This window comes from Odocoileus virginianus, chromosome 3 (genome assembly GCF_023699985.2).
Source record: "Odocoileus virginianus isolate 20LAN1187 ecotype Illinois chromosome 3, Ovbor_1.2, whole genome shotgun sequence".
Taxonomy (NCBI): Eukaryota; Metazoa; Chordata; class Mammalia; order Artiodactyla; family Cervidae; genus Odocoileus; species Odocoileus virginianus.
The window spans coordinates 2891585-2910090 of NC_069676.1; the positions used below are offsets into that span (position 1 = coordinate 2891585).

Consider the following 18506-nt stretch of genomic DNA (forward strand, 5'->3'; position numbering starts at 1 on the left):
CATGTGTCCACATTCTAATTTTCAGGATCCCATTTCATTCCTATTAATTACCCTTGGTTTAACCGCAGACACCACGCAAAGTTGGGATTTCAATTTACATTATGATTCAATCACTCACAGGATGACACTCTGGATTTGATTTTCAGAAAATTCAGTTGTGCAGCTATGGGAGCTAAGGTGTTCCTTCCGGGCAGATACAGAAGTGTTCAGGTCACTATGGGACACCCTGAACTCATCCCTTCCTTTCCACACTTTGTCCAGTGGAGTTAGAGCAGCCAGCCAATCTCATTACCTATTAGTGTGTCAAAAATGTTATTAGAAAAAAAAAGTTATTAGGTATCAAATGCACAGTCACTCAGAGCCTTTTACAAATATTTGATTATAAGCATCCCATGATGATATTCTATGTATCACCACTGCCACATCATCAGTGCCTCCTATACCATTTGAAATAAGGGTTATTAGTCACTTTAAATCTAACCAGATTATATTTCAAAATCTGTAGAATTCCGAAAACTCATCTTCCCTCAGTACAAAAAGACAATGAAAGAGGAAGGGGAACAGGGAGATAGAAAGTGAGGCAGAGAGGGGCAGAGAAACGGGGCGGGGGTTGGGGGAGAGAAAGGGAAGGGACCATATTTTGGAAAGACTGTTGAAGGCCCTGACCTATGGGCTTAGTTGTGTCTGACTCTTTGCAACCCCATGGACTGTAGCCTGCCAGGTTCCTCTGTCCACGGAATTTTCCAGGCATGAATACTGGAGTGGGTTGCCATTTCCTTCTCCAATGGTTGAAGACGCTGTAACTGCGTAAATCTAGGACTGTCATGGGAAGATGGGCCCGACATTCTCAGACCACAAAGCACTGCTCTCTAACACTGTGACCACACTCCTTTCAGCAGAATCGAAAATTTCACTATACACCTCAAGCCTTCCCACACAAAAAAATAAGACAAGGCTATCCATAACAACCCAAGAAAAAAGAGAATAGGGCATCCATGAAGTAATAACAGGCTGCTATTCAAAAGAAACACTTGGAAAACAAAAAATAATTCTTGGAAATTAAAAATATGATAACAGAAATAAACAGTAGGAAGATAAAATTCAAGAAACAAAAGAATAGAGACTGCTTCAAGATGGACTAGTAGAAGGAAATATGCTCATTTTCTCCTATGAGGACATCAAAATCGCAACTAGCTGTTGAACAACCATCAACAGGAGGATATTTGAACCCATCAAAAAAAGATGCCCTACGTCCAAGGACAAAGGAGACAGACTTCCACAAGACTGGGGCAAACAGACTCCACTCTTGCAAGGGCACAAGTAAAACCTCGCGTGTACCAGGACCCAGGGGATGGAGCCGTGACCCCACAAGAGACTGAGCCAGATCTAGCCGTGAGTGTCTGAGGGTCTCGCGGGGAGGCATGGGTCCACAGTGGCCTGCCACAGGGACAGGAGCACTGGCAGCACAGTCCTGGGAGGCACGTGTTGGTGTGAGTCCTCTTACAGGTAGCCATTAGCCCTACCGAGAACCTGTAGACTCCAACACTGGGTCACCTCAGGCCAAACAACTAGAAGGGAGGGAGTGCAGTTCCATCCACCAGCAGACAACTGGATTGAAGAGCACAGTATGACCTTGTCACCAGAGCAAGACCCAGTATTCCCCACAGCCAGTCCCTCCCATCTAAAAGCTGCACAAGACACATCCTCACTCACCAGAGGGCAGACAGAAGAAGCAAGAACTACAATCCCATAGCCTCCAGAAACCACAATCATAGAAAGCTAACCAAAGTGAAAAGAAATGGGATTATGCCCCAGGTAAAGGAACAAGATAAATTACCAGAAAAACAACTAAATGAAGTAGAAATAGGCAACCTTCCAGAAAAAGAATCCAGAATAATGATAGTGAAGATAATCCAGGATCTTGGAAAAAGAATGGAGGTAAAGACTGACAAGATGCAAAAAATGTTTACCAAAGAACTAAAGCATTAACAGAGATATACAATACACTAAGAATAACTGAGGCAAATGAAAGGATAGATCTGAAAGACAAAATGCTGGAAATCACTGCCCCGAAACAGAATAGAGAAAAAAAGAATGAAAAGAAATGAAGGCAGCTTAAGAGACCTCTGGGACAACATTAAATGTACCAATATTCACATTACAGGGGTCCCAGAAGGAGGAGAGAGAGAGAAGGGACCCGAGAAAACATCTGAAGACAGTAACAGCTGAAAACTTCCTGAAGATGGGAAAGGAAACACTTAACCAAGTCCAGGAAGCACAGACAGTCCCAGGAAGAAAAAACCCAAGGAGGAACACACCGAGACACATAGTAATCAAACTGATCAAAATTACAGACTAAGGTAAAATGTTAAAAGCAACAAGGGAAAAAAGACAAAACAACACAGAAGAGAAATCCCATATAGTTATCAGCTGATTTCTCAAAAGAAACTCTACAAGCCAGAAGGGAATGGCATGATATATTCCAAGTGGTTAAAGGGAAGAAACTACAACTAAGAACACTACCCAGCAAGACTCTTGATCAGATCTAATGGAGAAATCAAGCTTTCCAGACAAGGAAGAGTTAAGAGAATTCAGCACCACTTAACCAGGTTTCCAACAAATGCTAAAGGAACTTCCCTACTCAGGAAACAAAGAGAAGGAAAAGCTCTTCAACACATAAACCCAAAACATTAAGAAAATGGTAATAGGATCACATATATCAATAATTACCTTAAATGTAAATGGATTAAATGCAACAACCAAAAGACACAGACCGGCTGAGTGAATACAAAAACAAGACACGTGTATATAGTTGTCTACAAAAGACCTATCTCAGGCCTAGGGATACTTACAGACTGAAAGTATGTGGATAGGAGAAGGTATTCCATGCAAATGGAATTCATAAGAAAGCTGGAGTAGCAATACTCATATCAGACAAAACAGACTTTAAAGCAAAGACTGTTGTAAGAGACAAAGAAGAACACTACATAATGATCAAGGGTTCAACCTAACACAAAGACAGAACAGCTATAGATACATATGCACCCAGCATAGCAGCATCTCAGTATGTAAGGGAAATACTAACAAACACCAAGGGAGAAATCAACAGTAACACAATAATAGTGGAGGACTTTAATACCCCCACTTTCATCAATGGACAGATCATCCAGACAGAAAATTAATAAGGAAACACGAGCCTTAAATGACACTTTAGATGAGCTGGACTTAGCTGATACTTAAAGAGCATTTCACCCAAAAGCAGCAGACTATGCATTCTTCTCAAATGCACACGGAATATTCTCCAGGACCAACAACACCTTGGGCCACAAGGTAAGTCTTGGTAAATTTAAGAAAATCAAAATTAAATCAAGCATCTTTCTGATCACAACACTATGTGATTAGAAATAAATTATAAGAAAAAAACAAAACTCTAAAAACCACAAACACATGGTGGCTAAACAATATGCTACTCAACAACCACCAGATCACTGAAAAAAATCAAAGAGGAAGTAAAAAAATACCTCGAGAAAGTGAAGGGCTTCCTTGGTGTCTCAGATGGTAAAGAATGTGCCTGTGATGCAGGAGACCAGTGTTCGATCCCTAGGTTGGAAAGATCCCCTGGAGAAGAAAATGGCTACCCACACCAGTATTCTTGCCTAGAGAATTATACAAAGGAGTCTCGCAGGCTACAGTCCGTGGAATCACAGAATCAGACACAACTGAGTGATTAAGCACATACACACACACACACACAGACAAATGAAAACAAAAGCACAACAGTCCAAAATGTACGGGATGCAACAAAAGCAGCTCCAGGAGGGAAGTTTATAGCAATACAATCTTACCTCAAGAAATAAGAAAAATTTCAAACAACCTCACACCTAAAGCAACTAGAGAAAGAACAAACAAAACCTACAGTTAGGAGAAGGGAGGAAATCATAAAGATCAGAGCAGAAATAAATGAAATGGAGACAGAAAACATGGCAAAGATCAATGAAACTAAAAGCTGGTTCTTTAAAAAGATAAACAAAATTGACAAACCCTAAGCAAGACTCACCAAGAAAAAAAGGAAGACTCAAATCAACAAAATTAGAAATGAAAAAGAAGTTACAAGTGACTTCGCAGAAATACCAAGGATTATAACAGAATACTATGAACAACTGTTTGCAAATAAAATGGACAACATGGAAGAAATGGACAAATGCTTAGAAAGGTACAGTCTCCTTACACTGAACCAGGTAGAAAATATAATAACCACACCAATCACAAGCACTAAAAACCTCTTGGGCTTCCCTTGTGGCTCAGCTGGTAAAGAAACCACCTGTAATACAGGAGACCTGGGTTCAATCCCTGGTCTGGGAAGATCCCTTGCAGAAGGGAAAGGCTACCCACTCCAGTATTCTGGCCTGGAGAATTCCATGGACTGTATAGTCCACGGGGTCACAAACAGTCGGACATGACTAAGTGACCTGCACTTTCACTTTCAACAAACAAAAGTCGAGGACCTGATGGCTTCACAGGTGAATTTTACCAAACATTTAGAGAAGAGTTAATACCTATCATTCTGAAATGGTTCGAAGAAGTTGTAGGAGAAAGAAAACGTCCAAATTCATTTTATGAGACCACTATCACTCTAACCAAAAGCAGACAAAGATACCACACAAAAAAAGAAAACTACAGGCCAATATCACTGATGAACATAGACGCAAAAATTCTCAACAACATACTAGCAATGCGTATCCAACAATACATTAAAAAGATAACACACCATGAACAAGAGGGATTCACTCCAGGGATGCAAGGATTTTTCAACATCCACAAATCAATCAATGTGGAACACCAAATCAACAAAATGAAGAATAAAAATGGTGTAATCATCTCAATAGATTCAGAAAAAGCTTTTGATAAAATTCACCACCCATTTATGATAAAAAATTCTCCAGAGAGTGGGAATAGAGGCTATATACCTCAACATAATGAAGACCATATACGACAAACCTACAGCTAGCATCATACCCAATGGTCAAAAGCTGAAAGCATTCCCTCTAAGATCAGGAACAAGATGGGATGTCCATTCTGACCACTTTTATTCAACACAGTTTTGGAAGTCCTCGCTCCAGCAATCAGAGAAGAAAAAGAAGTAAATGGAATCCAAATGGGAAAAGAAGAAGTTAAACCACCACTGCAGATGACATGATACTATTCATAGCAGATCCTAAAGATGCTACCAGAAAACTACCAGAGCTCATCAATGAGTTTGATAAAGCTGCAGGTTACAAAATCAATACAATGAAATCTGTTGCATTTCTATACACTAACCATGAAAGATCAGGGAGAGGGATTCAAGAAGCAATTCCATTTACTATCACAACAAAAAGAATAAAGTGAAGTGAAGAAGTGAAGTTGCTCAGTCGTGTCTGACTCTTTGTGACCCTGGGGACTGTAGCCCGCCAGGCTCCTCTGTCCATGGGATTCTCCAGGCAAGAATACTGGAGTGGGTTGCCATTTCCTTCTCATAAGTAGGAATAATCTACCTAGGGAGACAAAAGACCTATACTCCAAAAACCATAAGATGCTGATGAAAGAAATCAAAGAGGACATAAACAGATGGAAAGAAATACCATGTTCGTGGATTGGAAAAATCAACATTGTCAAAATGACAATATTACTCAAGGCAATCTACAGATTTGATGCAATCCCTATCAAATTATCAACAGCATTTTTCAAAAAACTAGAACAAAAAAATCTCAAAATTTAATGGGAGACACAAAAGACCCTGAATAGCCAAAGCAATCCTGAAGAGAAACAGAGCTGAAGGAATCAGGTTCCCTGACTTCAGACTATACTACAAAGCTACAGTCATCAAACAATATGGTACTGGCACAAAAATAGAAATATTGAAATATTTATCAACAGAACAGGATAGAACACCCCCAAATACGCCCATGCACCTAAGGTCAATTAATCTATGACAAAGAAGGCAAGGCTATGCAATGCTGGAAAGACAATCTCTTCAACAAATGGTGCTGGGAAAACTGCACAGCCACAAGTAAAAAAAATGAAATTAGATCCTTCTTTAACTCCATGCACAAAACTAAGCTCAACATGGATCAAATACCTAAATGTGAGACCAGACACTATGAAACTCCTAGAGGAAAACACAGGCAGAACACTGTCTGATATAAATCACAGGAACATCTTTTCCAATCTATCTCTCAGAATAATGGAAATAAAAACAAAAATAAACAAATGGAACCTAATTAAACTCAAGTTTTGCATGGCAAAGCAAACAATAAACAAAATGAAAAGACAACCCACAGATTTGCAAATGATGTGACAATGGGCGATCAGTCTCCAAAATTTACAGAGAGCTTATGATGCTTAACAGCTTCAAAACAAACACCCCACTCAAAAAATGGGCAGAATACCTGAATAGACATTTCCCCAAAGAGGACATACAGATGGCCAAGAGGCACATGAAAAGATGCTCAACATCACCAGTTATTAGAAATGCAAATCAAAACCACAATGAGATATCTCCTCATACCAGTCAGGATGGCTATCACCAAAAAATACAAAAACAATGAATGCTGGAGAGTGAAGTGGGAATGTAAACACCTACACTGTTGGTGGGAATATAAATTGGTACAACCACTATGGAGAACAACATAAAGCTTTCTTAAAAAACTAAAAACAGAGCTACCATATGACCCTGCAATGTCACTCCTGAGCATATATCCAGAGAAATACATGACCCAAAAGGATACAGGCACTCCAATGTTCACTGCAGAACGGTTTACAATAGCCAAGACTTGGAAGCAACCTAAATGTCCACCAACAGAGAAACAGATAAAGAAGATGTGGTACATATCCACAACTGAATATTACTCAGCCATTAAAAAGAGTGAAATAATGCCATTAGCAGTATCATGAACAGACCTACACAGTGTCATACTGAGTGAAGTAAGTCAGACAGAGAAGGAGAAATGCTGTATGACATCCCTTATATGTGCAGTCAAAAAAGACAGGTCCTTCATGGGAAGGACTGATGCTGAAGCTGAAGCTCCAATACTCTGGCCACTTGATTCGAAGAACCGACTCATTAGAAAAGACCCTGATGGCGGGAAAGACTGAGGGTAAGAGGAGAAGGGCATGACAGAGGATGAGCTGGTTGGATGGCATCACTGTCTCAATGGATGTGACTTTGAGCAAACTCTGCGAGATGGTAAAGGACAGGGAAGCCTGGTGTGCTGCAGGTCATGGGGCTGCAAAGAGTTGGATACAACTTAGTGACTAAACAACAACAACAGAAAAGAACTTACTTACAAAACAGAGAGACTCACAGACTTAGAAAACGAACTGATGGTTGCCAGGGGGAAGGGACAGCTAGGGAGTTTGGGAAGGTCATGTACACACTGCTATATTCAAAATGGATAACCAATAGAGACCTACTTGTAACACATGGAACTCTACCCAGTGTTATATGTCAGCCTGGATGGGAGGGGTTTGGGGGACATGTATGCGTATGGCTGAGTCCCTCTGCTGCTCACCTGAAACTACCACAACATTGTTAAATTGGCTATACCCCAGTAGGGCTTCCCAGGTGTCACTAGTGGTAAAGAACCTGCCTGCCAACGCAGGAGATGTTAAGAGACACTGGTTCGATCCCTGAGTTGGAAAGATCCCTTGGAGAAAGAAATGGCAACACATTCTAGTATTCATGCCTGGAGAATCCCACGGACAGAGGAGCCTGGCAGGCTAGTCAATGGCATCACAAAGAGTTGGACATGACTGAGTGACTTAGCACACACATACCCCAATACAAAATAAAGAGTTTAAAATTTGAAAAAAAAAAAAAAAAAGCAGAACAAAAGGATGAGGAAAAAGAAAAATGAGAACAATATTAGAAATCAATTCAGAGTTCAAGAAGTCAGATAACAAAAAAGGGGGAGTTCCAAAAGAAATACATTTAAAAAACTGAGGTGAAAAAAATTTCAAAGAAATAATACAGGAAATAATAGGCTCACTGAGGGTCTACCACAATCAAGAAGAATCAGGAACCACAAGACCACCACTCTAGGAATACCAGTCAGCTGCTCTCTGGATAAATCACCACAGAGCTACACAGTCTGGTGCCTGCAGGCACCCTTCCTGCTCAGGTATTCATATTTTAATTCTATACTTTTCCTACAGTATTATTTTGCATGTTAAAAAATCATATAAGTGGTATCCTGCTGTACACATCTCTCTCTGCAACTTGCTTTGTTTTTCAAACAGTACTTTGGGATTTATTCAAGTTGATATACAACAGCTAATATGAAAAATTAGTCTATTTTGTGACTAAAACATAGCTTATATGCCCAATCCCCTTGAGAAGCAATTGATTGTAACTGCTCACTACTGTCCACAGTCCTTTATGAAAGTTCATGTCCCCACATGCTGTGCCCAAGAGCCAGCACTTCCCAGATGACACGGCTGAAAGGGAAAGGTCAGTTATGGGGTCTGTGCACCTCTGGCTTCACCAGGTATTGACAACTGCTCTCCTAAGTGGCTGAACCAATTCACCTTCTTGACAGAAACATCAGAGTTATTATCACCCCACATCTGAACTAACAGCTGGTGTTACCCACTAATATACTTGTTGGTTTAATTTACCTTTCCTTATTACTAGGGATGTTGAACTCCCTTTTCACTCATCTTTTGGGATTTCTCAACTGAGAGACACTGTAGCAGAGACTACTCAAGATCCCTATTATCCATTCTCCTGTTTTTCCTTTGGTAGTGAAATATCTGAGTAACCTCTCACAACCACCCAGCTCCTTTGTTCCTGAGTGTAGTTATGAGAGTAAGTCCTGCCAGTAGGATATGAGCAGAACTGATAAGCGTGATTTTGGGGTCATCTTCTTAAAGACATGGCTGTACACCCTGGGCTCCCTCTCTGTTCCCCCTTCCCATTGACTGGGAATGATCAACTGCACCAACTTCTGATGTAGTAATGGTGCCATGTGATAAGATAGGAGGACGTTCTAGCCAACACGCAGCCCCAAGTGATGGTGTAAAGCAGAGCTTTATATCTGCCTGGGATACCTACCTTCCTTTGAACCATCATATTAAACTTCTAGCTTTTATCAACCACAATATTTTTGGATCTCTGTTATAGTGGCTTGTTAGTCTAAAATCCAATCAACGACCTTTGCTAACTTTTCTGTTGAATTGTCTTTTTCTCATTTGGGCTTTAACTAATTAGATATTAATCTTTTGTTGGGATATGGGTAGGTATCGCAACTACTTTCTTCCCAAAGTAAGGGAAGTAAGGGTCATCCTTTCACTTTGTCTTCTGTCGAAAGAAGATTTACAAACCACCCAGCTGTTCTCCAAAAGGATTATACCAATTGTTATTTTGATTCTATTCTTTGCAGCCAAAGATCATGAAGCTCCATACAATCAATAAAAACAAGACCTGGAGCTGACGGTGGCTCAGATCATGAGCTCCTTATAGCAAAATTCAGGCTTAAATGGAAGAAAGCAGGGGATACAACTAGGTCATTCTAGGATGACCTAAATCAAATCCGTTATGATTACACAGATGAAGTGACAAATAGATTCAAGGGATTAGGTCTTGTAGAAAGAGTGCCTGAAAATTATGGATGGTGGTTTGAAACACTGTACAGGAGGCAGTGGCCAAAACCATCCCCAAGAAAAACAAATGTAAGAAGGCAAAGTGGTCATCTGAAGAGGCTTTATAAATAGCTGAGGAAAGAAGAGAAACAAGAAAGGGAAAGACATACCCAAGAATACAGAGTTCCAGAAAACAGCAAGGAGAGAGAAGAACCCCTTCTTAAATGAGCAACGCAAAGAAATAGAGGAAAATAATAGAATTGGAAAGACTAGAGATCTCTTCAAGAAAAGGGGTGATATCAAGGGAACATTTCATGCAAGAATGGGCATGATAAAGGACAAAAACAGTAAGGACCTAACAGAAACAGAAGAGAGTAAGAATAAGTGGCAACAATACACAGAAGAACGACACAAAAAGTTCTTAACGACCCGCGTAATCACGATGGTGTGGTCACTCACCTAGAGCTGGACATCCTGCAGTGTGAAGTCAAGTGGGTCTTAGGAAGCATTACTATGAACAAAACTAGCAGAGCTGATGGAATTTCAGCTGAGTTATTTAAAATCCTAAAAGATGATGCTGTTAAAGTGCTGCACTCAGTATGTCAACAAATTTAGAAAACTCAGCAGTGGCCATAGGACTGGAAAAGGTCAGTTTTCTTTCCAATCCCAAAGAAAGGGCAATGCCAAAGAATGTTCAAACTATTCTACAACTGCACTCATTTCACAAGCTAGCAAGGTGACACTCAAAATCCTTCAAGTCAGGCTTCAGCAGTACATGAACTGAGAACTTCTAGATGTACAAGCTGGGTTTTGAAGAGGCAGAGGAACCAGAGATCAAATTGCCAACATTTGCTGGATCATGGAGAAAGCAAAGGAGTTCCAGAACAGCATCTACTCTGCTTCATTGACTACACTAAATCCTTTGACTGTGTGGATCACAACAAACTCTGGAAAATTTTGAAAGAGATGGGAATACCAGACCACTTTACCAGTCTCCTGAGAAACCTGCATGCGGGTCAAGAGGCAACACAGACACAGACAATGGACTGGTTCAAAATTGGAAGAGGAGTATGACAAGGCTGTACTGTGTCATTCTGTTTATTTAATTTATACGCAGAGCAGATCATGTGAAATGCCAGGCTGGAAAAATCACAAGCTGGAATCACGACTGCTGGGAGAAATACCAATAACCTCAGATATGGAGATGATACCACTCTAATGACAGAAAGCAAAGAGGATCTAAAGAGCCTCTTGATGAGGGTGAAAGAGGAGAGTGAAAAGCTGGCTTGAAATTCAACATTGAAAAAACTAAGATTATCACATCCTGTCCCATTACTTCATGGCAAACAGAAAAAGTGGAAGCAGTGTCAGATTTTACTTTCTTGAGCTCCAGAATCACTGCCAACTGTGACTGCAGCCATGAAGTTAAAAGGTGTTTGCTCCTTAGAAGCAAAGCTATGACAAACCTAAATAGCATATTAAAAAGCAGAGACATCACTTTGGCAACAAAGGTCCATATAGTCAAGCTATGATTTTTCCAGTAGTTATGTACAGATGTGAGAATTGGACCATAAAGAAGATTGCCCGTGTGTGCACTAAAGTTGCTTCAGTTGTGTCCAGCTGTTTGCGATCCTATGGACTACAGCCTGTCAGGCTCCTCTGTCCATGGGCTTCCCCAGGCAGGAATACTGGAGTGGGTTCACTCACATTCTGCAGTGAATCTTCCCGACTCAGGGATCGAACACACGTTTCTTATGTCTCCTACACTGGCAGCTTGGTTCTTTACCACTAGTGCCACCTGGGAAGCCCAAAGAAGGCGAAGTGAGAACGTGGGAATCGCTCAGTCGTGTCCGACTCTGCAACCCCATGGACTGTAGCCTGCCAGGCCAGGCTCCTCTGTCCATGGAATTCTCCAGGCATGAATACTGGAGTGGGTGGCCATTCCCTTCTCCAGGGGAGCTTCCCAACCCAGGGATCAAACCAGGGTTTCCCACATTGCAGGCAGATTCTTTACCTCCTGAGCCACCAGGGAAGTGCTGAAGATTTGATGCATTCAAACTGTGGTGCTGGAGAAGACTCTTGTGAGTCCCCTGGACTGCAAGAAGATCCAACCAGTCAATCCTAAAGGAAATCAACCCTGAATATTCATTGGAAGGACTGCTGCTGAAGGTGAAGCTCCAATACTTTGGCCATCTGATGCAAAGAGTCGAGTCAATGGAAAAGACCCTAATGCTGGGAAAGATTGTAGGCAATAGGAGAATGGGGCGGCAGAGGATGGGATAGATAGATAGCATCACCAACTCAATGGACATGAATTTAAGCAATCTCTGGGAGATAGTGGAGGACAAAGGAGCCTGGCCTGATACAGTCCATGGGGTTGCAAAGAGTGAAACACTACTTAGCAACAGAAGAACAACGACAGAATTCTTACTTTTAGTTGTTATTAATCTGATCATTAAAACCTAGATTTCCATAATTTTAGTGTACATTTCTTTGATTTCCAGTGTAGATGCACATTCTTCTAAATCTCTAATCTCAATGTTCTGTTATATGTTGAAGCTATTTAATAGGTGTCTCTATTTCCTACCGGACTGTTGTGTTAGTCTACGAGCATTGCCTGCTGTAACAAACAACTCCCAGAACCTTTAGGGCCTAGCCCCAACAAAGGACTATCGCTTGTTCACATTGCAGTCCAATTGAGGGCCCAGATCACGGTTCTGCCCTGGGAGGCCACTTGGGGCCCTAAACTCTATCTAACGAATGTTCTGTCCTAGCGCCTCGAGTCCGGAAGGATTCCAGCAGATAAAGGGGCAGACAGTCTCAGAGATTGGGTGGGGGAGCTTTTAGAGTCTAGGCCTGCAAGTGGCCAACATCACTTCGGTTACAACTCGGCTGCATGACTCCTGAGCTGCAAGAAGAGTGGGAAAACGCCTAGCCTTGTTCCCACAAGGAAAGCTCACAGAGGTCTGATGATGTTGGGAAAATGCCTAGCCTTGTTCCCATGAGGAAAGCTCACAGAGGTTTGATGACGCTACATCTCACTCACCGTAAGCACCTCCTCTTAAGGATAAGAAGCAGGGCCCAGTTCCCTGCAGCTCTAGCACAAAGCCCTTTACCAGATAGTGCTTAGAAACAGCAACAGGTGGAGGCTCCAGAGTGTGGTCGCTCAGAAGCAAGGGTCTCGCAGACAGCAGTCACGCACCCCCGGTCTGAGAGGCGGAGGACCCACACTCAGGGCCCACCCTAAGACTGTCACCGCATCCTGAGCTCCAGACGCCAGGGAGGGAGGGGTCACTCCTACTAGACTCAAAGGTCCCTGACTCATTCTATAGGTCGTATAGTTAGCACAGCACTTCTCAAAGTGTGGTCTTTGAGACCCTCCAAAGGAGTCTGGGAGGTCAAAACTACTTCATACAACACCACAGTGCTATGTAGCTTTTTACTCTCATTCTCTCACAGGTGTAGAGCAGTGTTTCCAGAGACTTGTGACATCACATGTGACATGTGATGGCACAGCAGACTGACTACAGAAGCAAGCGTGAGAATTCAGCTATTTATACTAAGCTTTATTTTAAAGAAAGGTGGAAAAAAATCTTAAAACAGTGACACTCCTCTCATTACACATTTTGCTTTATAAAAGTTATTTTTCATTAAAAAAATGTTATTTATGTTACTAGAAGCCTGGCATGCTGCAGTCCATGGGGCCGCAAAGAGTCGGACACGACTGAGCGAATGAACCGAACTGAGAACACGGATTTATCATTGTACGTTTTAAGTGAATAATTATTTAATGCCTTAGTTTTTTTAAAAAATATGGTACATACTGGTATATACAACCCACATAAACAAGCTATAGAAATGATCCCTGAAAGTATAGTCTTACAACCCACATAAACAAAAACTCTTTGGGTACTCAGTTTTTAAGGAGAATGAGGTGGTCCCCCAGACTGAAGGTTTGAGAGTGGTTTTGCGCAGTGGCTAAGATGTCAGTTTCTGAAGCTGAAATGCTTTAGCTCAAACCTTGCTGCTACACAGGTATGAAAAAAAAATTAAGATAAACTATGCCAACAAACTTGGTGTGTTCAAGTGACCCTGAACAAATTACTTGGCCTCTCAGCCTCAGTTTTCCCATGGACAAAACGAGGAACAACATGCTCTTCTTGGCTTGTCTGGCGACTGCACGAGGTAATCCCCCTGTCCTTGGCACATGCTGCACACTCCGTGAATGCTGGCCCTCATTTATCTGTTTGCCCGCAGCAGTCAGCTCAGTGCAACTGTCCAGAACAGGAGGACAGCTTGTGTTTTCAGAAGCTGAATGTGAAATAAATAGAAGATGATGGAAAAGATACCATACCACAGCCACTCCAAGGTCAGGTGAGGATTACAGTGTTTGCCTACCTGTCAGCCACATCCAGGTCAGATTCCATCTTGTCCAGGCCTCTGGAGATACTGTCAAGTTGCTCGCCCTGATGGTGCAGGACTCTGGCTGTGTCTTCCAGACGCTTCTGGGTACAGGCCATCAGACAAGTCAGCTCCTTCCCCTTGGTCACGGAGGAGGAGGACGCCTCAGCAGCAGCTCCGGACTGGGACAACAGCAGCTCTCTCCAGAAATGCTCGATGATGCTGAAGACGGCATTCCGACTAGGCTGCAAGGAACTGAACCAGTGCTTGTTGCGGTCCCTCTCCAGGATGGTAATGGAACTGAAGATAAAATGAGAGGCTTCTTTCTTGATCTCAATGATACTAGAAAGGGGAAAGCTGACAAGAATTTCTCTAGTTTTATCAGCCATAAATTTTAGTGAGAGAGAAGTTAATGAAAGTCTTCCAGGGACCCATCGCTTTTCAAGTTCTAAATAATAGGAGCATGGCCAGGTTTGGACGCAGATGTCTCTGCTCATCTGGTTCCTAGGTCGGTGTGCACCACAGCCAAGGTCACTCTGCCTCTGAAGGAAAGGGCACACGTTAGTGGGTGGGCGAGCCTAAACCAGGACTTGGACACTTGGACCAGAGACACTGGGACACCAACACGGAGGGCGTGATCTGGATTCTGAGCCCACGGGAGATTCTAGCACGTGGCCAGGCCCGCACCTACAAGGACTCTCACACCACCTGTGACAGGCAGGAGGGAGACTGCACCCGACTCAGGAGACAAGTAAGGGCTGGGGCCAGACTCGTACTTGTCCCAGAGCACCAAGGTCCCCAGGAGCTCTGCACCACAGCACCCCCATTGCTCATCCATAGCCAGATGTGACCGAGGGAAGAAAATCACTGGAAATGACTGCCAAGGATTCTTCACAAGAAGACCACTCTGGCTGTGATGACTCCTGCCGCTATACATTCTACAAGCTTTTAAACTAACACTCTTCTTTTGAAATTTTTATGTTTACTTAGTGTCATACAGAAAATAATCCTACCAACTTTTTCATTTGTGTAATCCCAACTAATTTTATAGAGTTCCATGTAATTATATGTGCATATTTATATATAGTTTTATATAGTTATATGTAACAAAGGTATATTATTCATATCTACAGTTTGCATTTACCAAGGCATTTTCTTTTTTTTTAGACACGCTGCACAGCTTGTGGGATCTTAGTTCTCCAATCAGGGACTGAATCCAAGCCCTCAGCAGTGACAGTGCAGAGGGAATTCCTTATCAATACATTTTTTTCTTTTTTTGGACACAACACACAGCTTGTGGGATCTTAGTTCTCCAACCAGGGACTGAACTCAGGCCCTCAGCAGTGAGAGCGCAGAGTCCTACCCACTGGACCAACAGAGAATTCGTTATCAAAGCACTCAAAAGTCTGAATGACAGATCTGAAACAGCCCTTGTAAAACACTCAGTCCAACCCTCTCATCATACAGATAAAGAATATAAGGCCAAGAAAGGATGGAGACTTTGTACAGGGTCAAACCACAAGTTTTAAGACCCCCAGCATACTCTGCTGGGCAGAAAAGAAACAACAACATCCTTGGCTCACAGAGCTTAAGAGTCCATTGGAATTCTATAAACTTCCTCACTGATATATTCTAAAGAATGAAGACTCTTCCAAGTAATTATTGTACTACACGCCACATCAAACAACACAAGGCTGGACAGCAAAAAAGGGAGGAGCTGCACCTGAAGAACTTGCACTGAATTGAGAGTCCTAGTTATAAAGAAATAAAGTGACTTGAGATTAGGAAGAGCATCATCAACGATGACGTGAGTTAATGCGAGAAAACAAAAAACCCACAGCTCATAGGTTACAGGCATAAAAAGAGATGTAAAGAAGTCTTAATTGGACTACAGTGGCATCTAATGGGTCTCCTGCCTTTGGTGCTCCAACACCACCTGCTGCTACTGAAATCTTCCTTCCAGAGTGAGAGCAGCCTTACCGGCCCTCGGCCTCTCCCCCCCGATTTCTACCTTGTGGGGCCATGCAGAACTCAAGGACACTCACTGCACATGTTAAATGGTAGGATGACCGCTTGTTATTTGACTGCAAGCTCTCAAAGGGCAATGATCATATTTCACTCATAATCCTAACTCAGGAAATACTTTGTGACTGAATGAGTGAACAGATACTCACGGTTTATGGTATCTGTCCAGCTGTGACCCTCAGCATAGCTGTGGTCAGTGCTCAGGGTGGCCTCACCCTACTGCTTAATACTCCATACGAGGTGTGGACATTACATCTTCACGGTGTTTCTCCACATATTATATCAAAAACTGATATGAAATTTTGTGTCATGAAAACTGTCCAAGAATATCTTCCTTGTCACTGTGGACAGTGTCTTCCTCCTGGCTGAGAGCTCTGTTTCCTGACCGGGATAGTAAGCTAGCGTCCCTTTGAGGCAAGGGCTGGACAGGTTTGCTAGCAGCCCCCTCGTAAGCTATGACACAAACCCGTGGTGTGCGCAGCATCCCCTTGGGCCTTAGAAGTTAGGGTGCACAGGGGCAGATGTGCACACGAATCCTGCTGTGCTACACACAACGGGCCCTTTCTCTCTGACCAAGGGCCTCCTGTCTTCCTCCACATCTGCAAAACTAAGGCAGGCTCACTCTCAAACCTATAAGAAAGTCTCAGACCCTTCAGGATTCCTGGCAGTGATGGGCACCACAAGATCATTCTACTTTGGGTTATGGGTTCTTCACACCAGAATCTCTATTAAAACTAAGTATTTAGGAAATAACTCCACAAATCAACTCTATCAACTCAAAACACCCTAAGATGTTTCTATTTGACTTAAGGGAATCAAGACTTTCCCCAAAGTTTAATTCATTTTAAAAATATGTACATGAAAAGGTCAAAAACGGGAACCAGAGTGGTATTTATAACCGGGAAAGGGGGGCCTTGAGGAGGACTCTGCGGCACTGGTAATGTTCTGCTTCCTGCCCTGGGTGTATTCATTTTGTGATAATTCAAGATTTGTGCTTTTCCCATTCTTATGATTTGCTTATTTTTCTGCATTAACACTTCAATGAAGGATTTACTAAATATTTACTAATAAAATAAAATTTTATTAAAATTAATAATAAATGTACACATGAGAGATGTACCAAAACTAAATTTCAGCTGGGTATTACTATTTCAAAAACACTTGAAATCACTGCCTCGGGTAGCAGTACATCTGGAAGACTACAACACAAACCTCTCATACAGGTCATGGCCGGTGTTCCCGCTCTGTGCATGACCCCTTCCGTGCGTGACTCAGCACTCCTGCATCCACTTCCTGATCTGCAAATGGAGGTAACTGTACCTATCTCATACTGCAGTGGTAAGGCTTACCTGATCAGATACGCGAAAGGTGCTTAGAAGAGTGCTTGGCACCTAATATACGCTATAAGTGTAATTATGAATACTACAAAGTATCTACAGAACTAACTCTGTTCATCTATTAGGTGTGAACAGCCTACATTTTCTCTTGATCCCATTTCTTTAATGACCGCTAAAACATCACTATACTCAGAATCTGCATTTGGTCTCATTAGTTTCCACCATCTGATCAGAGTTGGCTACAGACAACACCTGAACAGAAAAATAGACACGACAGTGAAAAAGAGAAAAAAAGAAAGAATGTGCGTAGCATACACAAAATTAAGGTGTCAAAACAACTTGGTTCCATTACAAGAGAAATAAATTTAACTATGTTAATCAAATTGAAGCACTTTCCAAACATACTCTAAAACTTCTCTAAATCACAACAGCAAGGGCTGGCCCAAATCTCCCAGTTAGGCATATGTGCCAGTCAAGCCCTGTTACAACTAGAAAGCAGTCCAGTTTACTAGCTCTGCTAATTACTAATACCTGCAATTAGGACAAGACTAGAAGAAAGCTGCCATATTAAGGATGAGAGTTTTGTCATCACTACAAAGTAAGACATGGCACTTGGAAGTGATAAACATAAAGGTATCTGGGCTGGAGGGACCACAGAGATCATCTCCAATTCACTTCATTCAACAAATGAATGAGCACCGTCTTATCATGGCAAAAGCTCTAAAAGTCCACTGACAGGACTTTCCTGGAAGTCCAGTAGTTAAAAATCCACCTGCCAATGCAGGGGACACAGGTTCGATCCCTGGTCTGGGAAGATCCCACATGCCACGAACAACTAAGCCCATGTACCACAACTACTGTGTGCCTGGAGCCCTTGCTCTGCAGCGAGAGAAGCCACTGCAATGAGAAGCCTGTGCACCACAGTGACGAGTAGCCGCCCACCTCCCACCCATCACAACTAGAGAAGGCCCACACACAGCAAGGAAGACTCGGTTTAGCCAAAAATAAATAAATAAGTAGATTTTTTAAAAAATTAAAAGTCCACTGATGGCTTGGCTAATACTTTCAGGAGTATTAGCATCTTCAAGTGTTTTCTCTGAGTGTCAATTCTGAGAAAGCAACAGC

At 42.2% G+C, this 18506-nt stretch overlaps 1 protein-coding gene across 3 annotated transcripts in view; it reads right to left on the reverse strand.

The window, feature by feature from the left end:
* Positions 1 to 18506, reverse strand: part of SNAP47 (synaptosome associated protein 47) — a 65040-nt gene that overhangs the window by 40571 nt on the left and 5963 nt on the right. For all 3 annotated transcript variants that reach the window (XM_020906596.2, XM_020906598.2, XM_020906594.2), the window contains exon 2: positions 14017 to 14561. In XM_020906596.2, coding sequence (XP_020762255.2) covers positions 14017 to 14516 — 500 coding nt within the window. In that variant the 5' untranslated portion in view covers positions 14517 to 14561. The remainder of the gene's footprint in view (positions 1 to 14016; positions 14562 to 18506) is intronic.